This window comes from Mya arenaria, chromosome 14 (assembly GCF_026914265.1).
Source record: "Mya arenaria isolate MELC-2E11 chromosome 14, ASM2691426v1".
Taxonomy (NCBI): domain Eukaryota; kingdom Metazoa; phylum Mollusca; class Bivalvia; order Myida; family Myidae; genus Mya; species Mya arenaria.
In genome coordinates, this window is record NC_069135.1 from 45,820,885 (window position 1) to 45,837,199 (window position 16,315).

At 35.2% G+C, this 16,315-nt stretch overlaps 1 protein-coding gene across 3 annotated transcripts in view; it reads right to left on the reverse strand.

The window, feature by feature from the left end:
* Positions 1-1,296: 1,296 nt before the first annotated feature.
* LOC128218510 (DALR anticodon-binding domain-containing protein 3-like) overlaps positions 1,297-16,315 on the reverse strand; it is a 31,724-nt gene continuing 16,705 nt past the window's right edge. The window contains exons 6-13 of one of the 3 annotated variants that reach the window (XM_052926182.1): positions 16,247-16,305; positions 15,808-15,890; positions 10,691-10,817; positions 10,193-10,251; positions 5,183-5,296; positions 3,277-3,345; positions 2,598-2,732; positions 1,297-2,159 (exon numbers count right to left, since the gene is read on the reverse strand). In XM_052926182.1, coding sequence (XP_052782142.1) covers positions 2,613-2,732; positions 3,277-3,345; positions 5,183-5,296; positions 10,193-10,251; positions 10,691-10,817; positions 15,808-15,890; positions 16,247-16,305 — 631 coding nt within the window. In that variant the 3' untranslated portion in view covers positions 1,297-2,159; positions 2,598-2,612. Of the gene's footprint in view, positions 2,160-2,580; positions 2,733-3,276; positions 3,346-5,182; positions 5,297-10,156; positions 10,252-10,690; positions 10,818-15,807; positions 15,891-16,246; positions 16,306-16,315 lie in introns of those variants that run through there. The other 2 variants (XM_052926181.1, XM_052926183.1) reach the window with 2 other exon arrangements.

The following is a 16,315-nucleotide window of genomic DNA, read 5'->3' on the forward strand; positions in this document are numbered from 1 at the left end:
TTGGCCTTGACGTGCATCATAATGTAACTGTGACATTGGCCTTGACTTGAAATGCGAAATAATGTAACTGTGACATTGGCCTTGACGTGCGTCATAATGTAACTGTGACCTTGGCCTTGACATGCAAAATAATGTAACTGTGACATTGGCCTTGACATGCGTCATAATGTAACTGTGACATTGGTCTTGACTTGACATGCAAAATAATGTTACTGTGACATTAGCCTTGACGTGCGTCATAATGTAACTGTGACATTGGCCTTGACATGCGTCATAATGTAACTGTGACATTGGTCTTGACTTGACATGCAAAATAATGTTACTGTGATATTAGCCTTGACGTGCGTCATAATGTAACTGTGAAATTGGCCTTGATTTGACGTGCATCATAATGTAACTGTGACATTGGCCTTGACGTGCATCAAAATGTAACTGTGACATTAGCCTTTACTTGACATGCGAAATAATGTAACTGTGACATTGGCCTTGACTTGACATGCGAAATAATGTAACTGTGACCTTGGCCTTGATTTGACGTGTGTCATAATGTAACTGACATTGGCCTTGAGTTGACATGCATCATAATGTAACTGTGACATTGGCCTTGAGGTGCATCATAATGTAACTGTGACATTGGCCTTGACTTGACATGCAAAATAATGTAACTGTGACATTAGCCTTGACTTGACATGCATCATAATGTAACTGTGACCGTGGCCTTGATGTAAAATACATCTTTATGAGTGACCTTGACCTTCACTCTAAATGAACATGAAATGTAACACTGAAAGCTTCTTAATTATAATCATACAGATGCCTTGACACTTCATGACACTGTGGCCTTGAATATAAATGCATCTTAATAAATCCAGTGGTCCTGTCCTTGACTACAAATGTGTCTTAATATATCCAGTGGTCCTGTCCTTGACTATAAATGTGTCTTAATTTTACATTGCATTGACCCTTAACGTAGTTGTGGCTAATTCACTCAAATTCATCTTAATGTTACAGTGGCCTCGACTCTAAATACATCTTAATGTAACATAAGTTTAATCTTTCTTAAAAGTGGCATTGGCTTCTAATCTAAGTGTAGTTTTGACTTTGACTATTACGCTACATGCATCTTAATATAAAATTGGCCTTGACAGTGACTATATGTACATCTTCATTCAATAGTGGCTTCAGCCTTGACCTTAAATGCATCTAAATACACAACATATTTACCTCAACTTGATTTCCCTTCATTTTCAGCATTCCAAACAGCTTGAACTTTGTATAAACACACAAATAGTTTTTAGATATTTTTAATAATAAAAGGCATGAAATATACAGACAAAGGTCAACAACTAATTCACTTATGAACAATGTATTGACATAAAATTTTTATATAGTTCATGTTTAACAAACTTCCAATGTTTTCAAAACAAATTTTAGCAACCTAGTGATCAAATAGTTTGCTTCTCACAATTACACTACCATAAGTTTCAGCATTGTCTAGTTGAAGTGGTTAAATAAAAAGAAAGTCATCGTTGATGTGGCATTAATAAAAATGAAGATTCTCTCTTTGGTCAGCCTAGAACACGCTGCGAAAGTCTGGTAAATACTGGCTGGTGGGGCCTGATACATGAGTGTTTGAGAAATAGGAATCTGTTAATAATTGCACTATAAGTCCCCATATTAATTAATGATTGACTTCCCTAACATGTTTGTTATAAGATTGCACTGCTGTATGAATCCTGATGTCAACATTATGTCTCCTTGCAATTATAAGTACTGGCCTTCACCCCAGAAAGGTAATTTTATGAAAAATAGCCAACCTCATTTATCTCTTCAAAATTGCTCACATAAACATACATGTGCCAAGCTTGTTTGTGTTCTGTTTCAATACTCTAGCATGAACGTGGCGGTCAATTGTCCTACTTGATGTGCAGGGTTTACAATCTTGAACTTCTTTGCCTTTCTTTGAGAATTAACGTCACTTCCTACACAACCATTTAATCCGGCTGTTCCATCTGTTGTTTATCCAACTCCGTCTTCTATTTTTCTCCACTGTCTTAATCAAAAAGTTTGTTCAAACAGAAGTATCACAGTTTTACTGAGCGAATCAGGAGTGCCCAAAACCATGGCTTATTTGTAACTGTTTACCCAAGAATTGCACCCTGAAAAAAAACACTTATATTTAAACTCAGCAGACTGTGAAAGTTTACACAAAATATTTAAATGACCTCAAACATTCTTACAGTGAGTAAATTGCAACATAAGCACAACTGTGAACACATCAGACTTGACTGATGTCAAGGAGAAATGCTTTTTGAGTAAATAAATAAATGGTCTATCCCACCCCCACCCCTCTCTCATGCCATTTTTCCATGAAATTAATTTAAAACTAAGCAAGAGATTGAAGAAAAACATCAGAAATTGGCCAAATTTAGGAACTCAATAAGAAGGGATAATTCTATTCACCGATACTTTATCATCACATGACCTCAGTGTTAAGGTCTTAGATTATATACCTGAAAGTTAGGCTAGAATGGTTCAGTTAACACTAGTACAGCTAAAATCTATGACTTAAGTATTTACCTTTCCTAGACACATACATTGTGACATGTTGTCTACACCTGAGAGAGCGGTGAGACGGCAATCAGCTGCAGGCCATTGACCAGGACCTGGTGTACTGCCTTCAGCAGGTACAGGCGGGCAAACATCTGTGGGTACAAGTGGGGCCTTGCCTCCTGCAGTAATATTATACTTGTAGGACATGTGACTCTATAAGGGTTTGTTAGACAGACCATGGACACTTAAGGGTCATTCTTCAAGAGCATCAGTCTCTATAAGTGTCAGTTTTTTTTAAAGGGTGTGTCTTTTAGGGCATGTCACTTTATAAGGGTGTGTCTTTTAGGGCACGTCACTTTATAAGGGTGTGTCTTTTAGGGCACGTCACTTTATAAGGGTGTGTCTTTTAGGGCACGTCACTTTATAAGGGTGTGTCTTTTAGGGCATGTCACTTTATAAGGGTGTGTCTTTTAGGGCATGTCACTTTATAAGGGTGTCTTTTAGGGCACGTCACTTTATAAGGGTGTGTCTTTTAGGGCACATCACTTTATAAGGGTGTGTCTTTAAGGGCACGTCACTTTATAAGGGGGTGTCTTTAAGGGTATGTCACTTTATAAGGGTAAGCCTCTGAGTGCATGTTCTCTATAAAAAATCCTGAATAAAAACATTTTAAGTTTTCTTACAATTTGATTACAATGAACGATGCTTGTAACAAGTTCCTACCCCAAGAACATGGTATCTTGAATAATATGAACTCAAACATCTGCTTAGACTTCCCAGCATCTGGCACATCTGAAACACACACAAAACACCAAATACAAAGTTAATGTACAATATTGGTATTATATTTCCATGACAGGTAGCTAGAGTTTCAGGAGTATTGCTTTTTTGATATTCATTCATATTTTCATAGATAATTCAAGACTGTAATACAGTGTTCTGTTTTAGATATGCTTTTAATTGTATTCATGTACACTTAATGACTAAACTACTTTCAATTGGAACAAAAAGTTTAACAATCAATATTTTTTCGGGCCACCAAAACCAATTCACGATTGACCCACATACAAACAGCCAAAAAAGTTTTTGACTATATTCTATTGGAAGTAAACAATTTTAATATTATTCCACGGCTTGTTTCTTTTCAATTTCAACCTTAAAGCCAGAAATAATGCTATCTAAACATGAACAGTCTCTTCTGTGTACCTTATGTGTATGTATGTTGAGCAGTCTCTACTGTGTACCTTATGTGTATATATGTTGAGCAGTATCTTCTGTGTACCTTATGTGTATGTATGTTGAGCAGTCTCTACTGTGTACCTTATGTGTATGTATGTTGAGCAGTCTCTTCTGTGTACCATATGTGTATGTATGTTGAGCAGTCTCTACTGTGTACCTTATGTGTATGTATGTTGAGCAGTCTCTACTTTGTACCTTATGTGTATGTATGTTGAGCAGTCTCTTACTGTGTACCTTATGTGTATGTATGATGAGCAGTCTCTACTGTGTACCTTATGTGTATGTATGTTGAGCAGTCTCTTACTGTGTACCTTATGTGTATGTATGTTGAGCAGTCTCTTACTGTGTACCTTATGTGTATGTATGTTGAGCAGTCTCTTACTGTGTACCTTATGTGTATGTATGTTGAGCAGTCTCTTACTGTGTACCTACTGTGTATGTATGTATGTTGAGCAGTCTCTTACTGTGTACCTTATGTGTATGTATGTTGAGCAGTCTCTACTGTGTACCTTATGTGTATGTATGTTGAGCAGTCTCTTACTGTGTACCTTATGTGTATATATGTTGAGCAGTCTCTACTGTGTACCTTATGTGTATGTATGTTGAGCAGTCTCTACTGTGTACCTTATGTGTATGTATGTTGAGCAGTCTCTACTGTGTACCTTATGTGTATGTATGTTGAGCAGTCTCTTACTGTGTACCTTATGTGTATGTATGTATGTATGTTGAGCAGTCTCTTACTGTGTACCTTATGTGTATGTATGTTGAGCAGTCTCTTACTGTGTACCTTATGTGTATGTATGTTGAGCAGTCTCTACTGTGTACCTTATGTGTATGTATGCTGAGCAGTCTCTACTGTGTACCTTATGTGTATGTATGTATGTATGTTGAGCAGTCTCTACTGTGTACCTTATGTGTATGTATGTTGAGCAGTCTCTTACTGTGTACCTTATGTGTATGTATGTTGAGCAGTCTCTTCTGTGTACCTTATGTGTATGTATGTTGAGCAGTCTCTACTGTGTACCTTATGTGTATGTATGTTGAGCAGTCTCTACTGTGTACCTTATGTGTATGTATGTTGAGCAGTCTCTTACTGTGTACCTTATGTGTATGTATGTATGTATGTATGTTGAGCAGTCTCTTACTGTGTACCTTATGTGTATGTATGTTGAGCAGTCTCTTACTGTGTACCTTATGTGTATGTATGTATGTATGTTGAGCAGTCTCTACTGTGTACCTTATGTGTATGTATGTTGAGCAGTCTCTTACTGTGTACCTTATGTGTATGTATGTTGAGCAGTCTCTTCTGTGTACCTTATGTGTATGTATGTTGAGCAGTCTCTACTGTGTACCTTATGTGTATGTATGTTGAGCAGTCTCTACTGTGTACCTTATGTGTATGTATGTTGAGCGTTGTGGTGTCAGAGGGTTCCATGTTCTGGATGGTTTGCTGTACAAGGTCCGGAAAAGTGAACACGTAAGTCAACAACAGCGACCACTCTTGCTGTAAGTAAACATAATAAAACAACATCAACTTCTAGAGTATATACGAATTATCTTCAACCAGAGGATAACAGAATCAAGAGAATAAAGGATATAAGACAATGAAATTATTATTTGCAACATAAGAACAAATTACACAATCAATGGAATTAAAATTGGAAAAAATACAATTGGCAACAGGAAGATAAATGCCATCAACAAGACGCCAATGCGGCATTAAAGCCGAATTTTTTGTTTGACGATGCAATTTTGCAAACCTAGGATTTGAGCTAGTAACCTAGTATTTTAACCAAAAAGACCCATATTTATATTTATCGGAGATATCATTCATACAAATAACCTGATCAACAGAAACTATTCCATTTGTGTGAGGAAAAATTAACATTTTATAAATTCATCAGCTTTTCCAATAAGATCTGTCCCAGAGACCTAGTTTTTGACCCTAGATGACACACTTTATCATTAGATTTCATGTACACAAATAATTTTTAAAGTTAATTAAAATTTAAATTTTTGAAAAATATGGTTTGATCTGAAATTCATGATTGGGATGTGTGTTTATAAAATAACAATTGAATTTAGTTGAGAACTGATATGGATAGCTTTGGTAAGCATAGAATTTTTTTAATGACGTCAGGAAAATATTTCCTAAGATTTGACCTGGTGACCTAGTTTTAGATCTGAGGTGACCCATATTCACAAATGATTAAGACAACATGTAGACAAATAATCTGACCAAGTTTTAAAAAGATTTGACAAAAATTTATGAATTTTTATGACTATGGAATTCTTTCTCCTAAGATTTGACCTTGTGACCTAGGTTTTGACCAGGGATGACCCATATTAAAGAACTCAAGATATTATGCAGACAAATATTCTGACCAAGTTTCATAAAGATTTGACAAAAATTGTTCAATTTATGACGTGGAATGATTTTCCTAAGATTTGACCTAGTGACCTAGAATTTGAACCGGGATGACCGATATATAAAATAAGCAAGATATTATGCAGACAAATATTCTGACCAAGTTTCATCAAGATATAAAAAAAATGTTGAATTTATGACGTGGAAATATTTTCTCTAAGATTTGACCTAGTGACCTAGTTTTTGACCTGAGATGACCCATATTCATATATATTCAACATGCCGACAAATAGTCTGACCAGGTTTGATAACCATTTGATAAAAACTCTTGATTTTATTACATAAAATGAAAACTTTAACGCAGAATTGTTAACGCCCGCCCCGTTTTTCGTCATTCTATAACCCGTAATTTTTTATGAAAAATCCGGCTAATAAAATGACAATAAAATTGGCAACAGTTGTTCTGGTGAAAGGTTTGTGCTCATCTCTACCATGGCTTTTAAATGTGGGTGAATTAAAAAAAGCCTATTCCATTTTTGTTAATAACCTTTTATAACAGAGGTCCATGAGCTAAACTTTAAGCTCATCAAGTGTGTTTTATGGAAAGTGTTGCTGCTGGAAAGTTTTACAATGTTAGCTTCACTTGTTAAAAAATGCTAAAATGTCCTGAGTGCACTGATTTCCATGTGCTATTTTAAAATTTGAATAGTACTTAAGATATATGGTATTATGACCAAATTTTCTGCTGCTATTCATTTATGAGCATGTCTGCCATCAATACATTTGTATATTATCAGCAATCTTGGATTGAACAATTTATGGAAGTCTTGAAATGAACATGACCGTTAAATAATTTTGCGGATGCAAATATGCACTAACCTCACCTTACAGGTTAAATATTACAGTTTGAGAATAATTTTATGTATGAATGTATTTTCTTTCATCAATGTAATATATGAACCTTGAAATAAAAGAACAATTAGGCATCATTGTTCTTTTATGAATAAGCTACAACCAAATATATTACTTGACTCAGCATTGTCCTGAGTGTATGATTTTGAACACAATAACCACTATTTTTTTGTTCTTATTATTCTATTACTCCAGACATATTTTCCAAACAGCATATAACTATAATGCACCAGTTAGTTGTAACCACGGCCCACCCAGGTCCGGGGGTATACTGGGGATAGCTGGAATATAGGGCTGTATTTTTACCCTCGAGATGGCCCCACAGGGCCAGGTGAATGCGGTGGGTTTGTGTTCGCAAAACAAGAGGCCCATAAACCTATGCCCTATTGGCATGGCTCTTGTGGTCATTTACAATCCAGAACATGTATGTATGGGTAAAAGGCAACAGACATATAGTTTACGTTTTGTGTTTGGGTAAGTTGAAAACGTTGCACGTTCAACATCTGAGGACAGAAAGTGTCGTACGCAGATTAGTTGCATGAGCTATTTTAATATGTTCCAAGTAAAGGTCATCTGACAAAAAAATGCTTTCAAAACTGAACTCATGGTCATAATTTCTGTAGCTTTAAAAAAAAAAGTTTGTCAAAAGGTCAAAGTCCAGGGCATCTAAGACCAACATTGGTGCTCATTTTCAAAACTGTAGACATGGTCTAAATATCATTGCAGTAGCTTTAAAAAATAAAAAAAGAAGGTCAAAGGGGGTGGGGCCAGCTTTGGCCCCAGGGGCATATTTTCAACTGTTTTGCTTGACAGTCATCATATGATGCTCCACAACAAATATCAAAGGTATGAGCCTTGTGGTTTGAAACAAGGAGATTTTGAAAAAAAATCTTAAATAAGTCTCTAGAAAACTTGTGACCCCCTGGGGCAGTGTCAGTTTTGACCACAGGGTCATTATTTGAACAACCATGGTATCAGACCACTAAATTGTGCCTTATTCAAAATAGCAAGTGTCTGCATAGCTGGTTCCGACAAAAAGATTTTCAAACATTCTCAATTTAAGTATACAAAACCTGTGAACCCCGGGGAATGATCAGTAATGACCCCAGGGGCATAATTTTAACAAACACTCACAAGCAATTGTGCTGAGATGGATGCGCGAACACACAAAAAGATTTTCAAACATTTCCCAATTTAAGTTTACCAAACCTGTGAACCCTGGGCGTGGCAAGTAATGATCCCAGGTGCATAATTTGAACAAACATTCACAACAATTTTGTTAAGATGAATGCGCAAACTACAGACACTTAGAGCTAAACAAGGTCAGTACATGAAAAAGTGATCTTGCCTTTACGTGTCAAATATATATGGCAAGTTATTTTAAATTGCCTCTGAACATGAAAAAATACCACCCATACTTGACAACCTACACTGTTATGTCCTTATATTCAGAATTCCCTTGTGAATAAACACTTAGTGTATCTTTCACCTTAGAGGTAGGGACATGGGTCTTGCACACGACACGTCGTCTTTGTATGTGGAACATATGCAGCAAGTGATTTTAAAATCTGTCCATACAAGGGAAAGTAACAGCCCTGACACGACAACCTATACTCTATGTCCTTATATGCAGCACTCCATTGTGAATAAACACTAAGTGTGACCTTGACCTTTGAAGGAGGGACACGGGTCTTGCACGCGACACGTCGTCTTCGTATGTGGAACACATGTGGCAAGTTATTTTAAAATCTGTCCATACAAGGGAAAGTTAAAGCCCTGACACGACAACCTATACTCTATGTCCTTATATGCAGCTCTCCATTGTGAAAATACACTAAGTGTGACCTTGACCTTAGAGGTAGGGACACGGGTCTTGCACGCAAGACGTCGTCTTTGTATGTGGAACACATGTGGCAAGTTATTTTAAAATCTGTTCTTACAAGGGAAAGTTACAGCCCGGACACGAGTTATTGAGCAGGACACACGGACGGACGGACAGACAGACGGACGGACGGTGCGATTTAAATATGCCCACCTTCGGGGGCATAATAATCAAAACAACCTTTCTGACAAATTTCAATATTACCTCAAGAGTGTTAACAAGGTGTTTCTATGTTTGGGCTCTGTGACCTAGCTCTTGACCCCAATTGACCCATATTCAAACTTGAGCTAGAAATCATTGAAACTGCCTTTCAGACAGATTTCCAGGATATTTGGGCTGAAAATGTAACCTCTAGAGTGTCAACAAGGTTTTTCCATATTTGGGCTCAGTGACTTGTTTTTGACCCCAGATGACCCATATTCGAACTTGAGCTAGAAATCATTGAATCAACCTTCTGACATACTTCCATGATTATTGGGCTGAAAATGTTACCTCTAAAGTGTTAACAAGGTTTTTCCATAATTGGGCTCTGTGACCTAGTTTTGACCCCAGATGACCCATATTCAAACTTGAGCTAGAAATCATCAAAACAACCTTTCTGGCAAATTTCCAGGTTATTTGGGCTGAAAATGTTACCTCTAGAGTATTAACAAGGTTTTTCCATATTTGGGCTCTGTGACCTAGTTTTTGTCCCCACATGACCCATACTCGTCTGAGTATTTACTGGGACAAACATCCTGACCAAGTTTTGTGACAATTGAGGCAAAAATGTGACCCCTAGAGAGTTAAAGTGACACTCTTATTCAAAATCAGTACATACACACGTACAACAAACATGAATTTGAGGGATAAACCCTCAACTACTTACAAAATGATGCATTTATGGAAAATATTAATTACTATTAACAATATTATATCTGTGTATCTAATTGCTGAAAATGCAAAAATATTACAAGATTGGTGAATGTTAAAAGATTTACTGTGATTTACTTTGGTTTCATAAGGTAGCAATACCGTGTTTTCTGCACATTTCTTTTAAATTTAACTCAGTATCCTTCATAAGAACCATTGTTTTCGACATTTTATCAACCTTTTTGGTATATTAAACAATTGCATTAAATGTCTCATTTGGTAGTAATAGTGCAGTTTTAACAAACTAAGTGTGGACGGACGACGGACAATCATCGATCCTAATAGCTCACCCTCAGTCTACAGCTCTAAGGGGAGCTTAAAACTACCTCTTCTCTCAAAGTAGAAAAGTCAATCTTTTCCAGCTCAGGTAACGGAGGAAAGGTACCTGAAAGTACATGTACATACCAACAATTGCTGCCACAGAAATGTTGCAAATGCCTGCATAGGGGCCACAGCAGAAACACACACTGATTATGGAGCTAAAGATGTGTGGAATGTTTGAGGCCCATAGCTTTGCACTTGGTAAAACAAGTTGACCTAAACAATAGGCTTAAGAACATTATTTGAAATTATTTTAATGAATTATATATGTGTAAAACTGATGCAAAATTGTGCAACTAATGAACATAATCTGCTTATGCTGCTAAAGAAACATTGAATGTTTGATAGAATTACCTTTTCTAATTGAGGCAAAACATAAATCACATGTTTTAACGCAACACATGTTACTAAAATTTAACAAACTTTATTTTGCAAGGAAGGAGGTTGAGCACTTTAAATCCTGTTCATTAGTTTCACACTACAAGGAACAGTTAGTATTTTACCATTATCAACAGCCTGTTGGAAGTGAGCAAACAGCATAATCAGCCTTGCGCAGTTGTACATGACAAATGACCCTGTTGACACATAAGTTCCATCTTCTCTCATGTCATCAGAAAAACTCAGTTTCAACTAAAAGGAAAACCATGATTTACAAAAACAGTAACAAATTTTATCGAAATTGACATATATCAATTTCATACATACGCACACACATGCACCCTTCCATGCATGTACTGTCAACCAACACTTTCATGCATATATTGTCATACATGTTTGCCATACAACACTTTCATACATGTTTTGTATTACAACACTTTCATACATGTTTTGTATTACAACACTTTCATACATGTTTTGTCTTACAACACTTTCATACATGTTTGCCATACAACACTTTCATACATGTTTTGTATTACACTTTCATACATGTTTGCCATACAACACTTTCATACATGTTTGCCATACAACACTTTCATACATGTTTTGTATTACAACACTTTCATACATGTTTTGCCATACAACACTTTCATACACGTTTTGTCTTACAACACTTTCATACATGTTTGCCATACAACACTTTCATACATGTTTGCCATACAACACTTTCATACATGTTTTGTATTACAACACTTTCATACACGTTTTGTCTTACAACACTTTCATACATGTTTTGTCTTACAACACTTTCATACATGTTTTGTATTACAACACTTTCATACATGTTTTGCCATACAACACTTTCATACATGTTTGCCATACAACACTTTCATACATGTTTTGTATTACAACACTTTCATACATGTTTTGTATTACAACACTTTCATACATGTTTTGTCTTACAACACTTTCATACATGTTTGCCATAAACACATTCATACATGTTTGCCATACAACACTTTCATACATGTTTTGTATTACAACACTTTCATACATGTTTTGCCATACAACACTTTCATACATGTTTTGTCTTACAACACTTTCATACATGTTTCCCATACAACACTTTCATACATGTTTTGTATTACAACACTTTCATACATGTTTTGCCATACAACACTTTCAAACATGTTTTGCCATACAACATTTTCATACATGTTTTGCCATACAACACTTTCATACATGTTTTGCCATACAACACTTTCATACATGTTTTGTCTTACAACACTTTCATACATGTTTTGCCATACAACACTTTCATACATGTTTTGTCTTACAACACTTTCATACATGTTTTGTCATACAACACTTTCATACATGTTTGCCATACAACACTTTCATACATGTTTTGTATTACAACACTTTCATACATGTTCTGTATTACAACACTTTCATACATGTTTTGTCTTACAACACTTTCATACATGTTTGCCATACAACACTTTCATACATGTTTGCCATACAACACTTTCATACATGTTTTGTATTACAACACTTTCATACATGTTTTGCCATACAACACTTTCATACATGTTTTGTCTTACAACACTTTCATACATGTTTGCCATACAACACTTTCATACATGTTTTGTATTACAACACTTTCATACATGTTTTGCCATACAACACTTTCATACATGTTTGCCATACAACACTTTCATACATGTTTTGCCATACAACACTTTCATACATGTTTTGCCATACAACACTTTCATACATGTTTCCCATACAACACTTTGATACATGTTTTGCCATACAACACTTTCATACATGTTTTGTCTTACAACACTTTCATACATGTTTTGCCATACAACACGTTCATACATGTTTTGTCTTACAACACTTTCATACATGTTTTGTCATACAACACTCTCGTACATGTTTGCCATACAACACTTTCATACATGTTTTGCCAAACAACACTTTCATACATGTTTTGCCATACAACACTTTCATACATGTTTTGTCTTACAACACTTTCATACATGTTTTGTCTTACAACACTTTCATACATGTTTTGTCTTACAACACTTTCATACATGTTTTGTCATACAACACTTTCATACAAGTATTGACATACAACACTCTCATACAAGTATTGACATAAAACACTCTCATACAAGTATTGACATACAACACTCTCATACATGTTTGACCATACAACACTTTCATACAAGTATTGACATACAACACTCTCATACAAGTATTGACATACTACACTTTCATACAAGTATTGACATACAACACTCTCATACAAGTATTGACATACAACACTTTCATACAAGTATTGACATACAACACTTTCATACAAGTATTGACATACAACACTTTCATACAAGTATTGACATACAACACTTTCATACAAGTATTGACATACAACACTCTCATACAAGTATTGACATACAACACTTTCATACATGTTTGACCATACAACACTTTCATACATGTTTTGTCTTACAACACTTTCATACATGTTTTGTCTTACAACACTTTCATACATGTTTTGTCATACAACACTTTCATACAAGTATTGACATACAACACTCTCATACAAGTATTGACATACAACACTCTCATACAAGTATTGACATACAACACTCTCATACAAGTATTGACATACAACACTTTCATACAAGTATTGACATACAACACTCTCATACAAGTATTGACATACAACACTCTCATACAAGTATTGACATACAACACTCTCATACAAGTATTGACATACAACACTTTCATACAAGTATTGACATACAACACTCTCATACAAGTATTGACATACAACACTCTCATACAAGTATTGACATACAACACTTTCATACATGTTTGACCATACAACACTTTCATACAAGTATTGACATACAACACTTTCATACATGTTTGACCATACAACACTTTCATACAAGTATTGACATACAACACTCTCATACAAGTATTGACATACAACACTCTCATACAAGTATTGACATACAACACTCTCATACAAGTATTGACATACAACACTTTCATACAAGTATTGACATACAACACTCTCATACAAGTATTGACATACAACACTCTCATACAAGTATTGACATAAAACACTCTCATACAAGTATTGACATACAACACTCTCATACAAGTATTGACATAAAACAATCTCATACAAGTATTGACATAAAACACTCTCATACAAGTATTGACATACAACACTCTCATACAAGTATTGACATACAACACTCTCATACAAGTATTGACATACAACACTCTCATACAAGTATTGACATACAACACTTTCATACAAGTATTGACATACAACACTCTCATACAAGTATTGACATAAAACACTCTCATACAAGTATTGACATAAAACAATCTCATACAAGTATTGACATAAAACAATTTCATACAAGTATTGACATACAACACTCTCATACAAGTATTGACATACAACACTCTCATACAAGTATTGACATACAACACTCTCATACAAGTATTGACATAAAACACTCTCATACAAGTATTGACATAAAACACTCTCATACAAGTATTGACATAAAACACTCTCATACAAGTATTGACATAAAACACTCTCATACAAGTATTGACATAAAACACTCTCATACAAGTATTGACATACAACCCTCTCATACAAGTATTGACATACAACACTCTCATACAAGTATTGACATACAACCCTCTCATACAAGTATTGACATACAACACTCTCATACAAGTATTGACATACAACACTCTCATACAAGTATTGACATACAACACTCTCATACAAGTATTGACATACAACACTCTCATACACGTATTGACATACAACACTCTCATACACGTATTGACATACAACACTCTCATACAAGTATTGACATACAACACTCTCATACAAGTATTGACATACAACACTCTCATACAAGTATTGACATACAACACTCTCATACAAGTATTGACATACAACACTCTCATACAAGTATTGACATACAACACTCTCATACAGGTATTGACATACAACACTCTCATACAAGTATTGACACAAAACACTCTCATACAAGTATTGACTTACAACACTCTCATACAGGTATTGACACACAACACTCTCATACAAGTATTGACATACAACACTCTCATACAAGTATTGACACACAACACTCTCATACAAGTATTGACATACAACACTCTCATACAAGTATTGACATAAAACACTCTCATACAAGTATTGACATACAACACTCTCATACAAGTATTGACATACAACACTCTCATACAAGTATTGACATAACACACTCTCATACAAGTATTGACATACAACACTCTCATACAAGTATTGACATAAAACAATCTCATACAAGTATTGACATACAACACTCTCATACAAGTATTGACATACAACACTCTCATACAAGTATTGACATACAACACTCTCATACAAGTATTGACATACAACACTCTCATACAAGTATTGACATACAACACTCTCATACAAGTATTGACATACAACACTCTCATACAAGTATTGACATACAACACTCTCATACAAGTATTGACATACAACACTCTCATACAAGTATTGACATAAAACACTCTCATACAAGTATTGACATACAACACTCTCATACAAGTATTGACATACAACACTCTCATACAAGTATTGACATACAACACTCTCATACAAGTATTGACATACAACACTCTCATACAAGTATTGACATAAAACAATCTCATACAAGTATTGACATACAACACTCTCATACAAGTATTGACATACAACACTCTCATACAAGTATTGACATACAACACTCTCATACAAGTATTGACATACAACACTCTCATACAAGTATTGACATACAACACTCTCATACAAGTATTGACATACAACACTCTCATACAAGTATTGACATACAACACTCTCATACAAGTATTGACATAAAACACTCTCATACAAGTATTGACATACAACACTCTCATACAAGTATTGACATACAACACTCTCATACATATATTGTCAAATGACATTTTTATACATGAATAACTAAAAAACAAACTGCACTAAAGAGTTATGTTCTCCCCCCCCCCCCCCCCCCCCAAACACACACGTCTTTATCCCATTGGCCTTTTGGCAGGGGATATCAATTTGTGTCTTTTTGTAGCCTAGTTATATCAAGAAACTAGATGTAAAACTAATAGTATTTTTTACCTGGTTTCTAGGAACGCATGAAAGGAGGTGAAACTTGACACATGCTGTGGTCAGGGCCTTCAGATTGCCAGACCATCCTTCACCTGGTAACCGTACAAACACATCATCCACATACAAAATGCTATACTAAACATATTTACAATTTACATTTCAACTAAAAAACAAAGGTTACAATACTCTGGTAATAGCATCCAGGTCAGGCTACAAGGACATTTTATTGAATGTTCAATTGAAGTAAAGAAGTATGTAATAAACAGTTCAGGAAGAGTATCACTAGCTGAGACAGTGAAGCGTAAGTAGGCAATGGGCAATGACATGTCCGTATTGTCGGTTAAAAAGTATATCATCTAGAGGCCTGGATTCAATATTTCATTGAATCATCATTGTAGATAATAAACTTGACCAGCAGAGGTGAAATGGAAATTTTCAACAAACTCACCATGTACTGTTTCTCCGTATTTCATAATAGCTGCTTGTCTTAGTTGGGCATATGTTAACCTGCAATTCA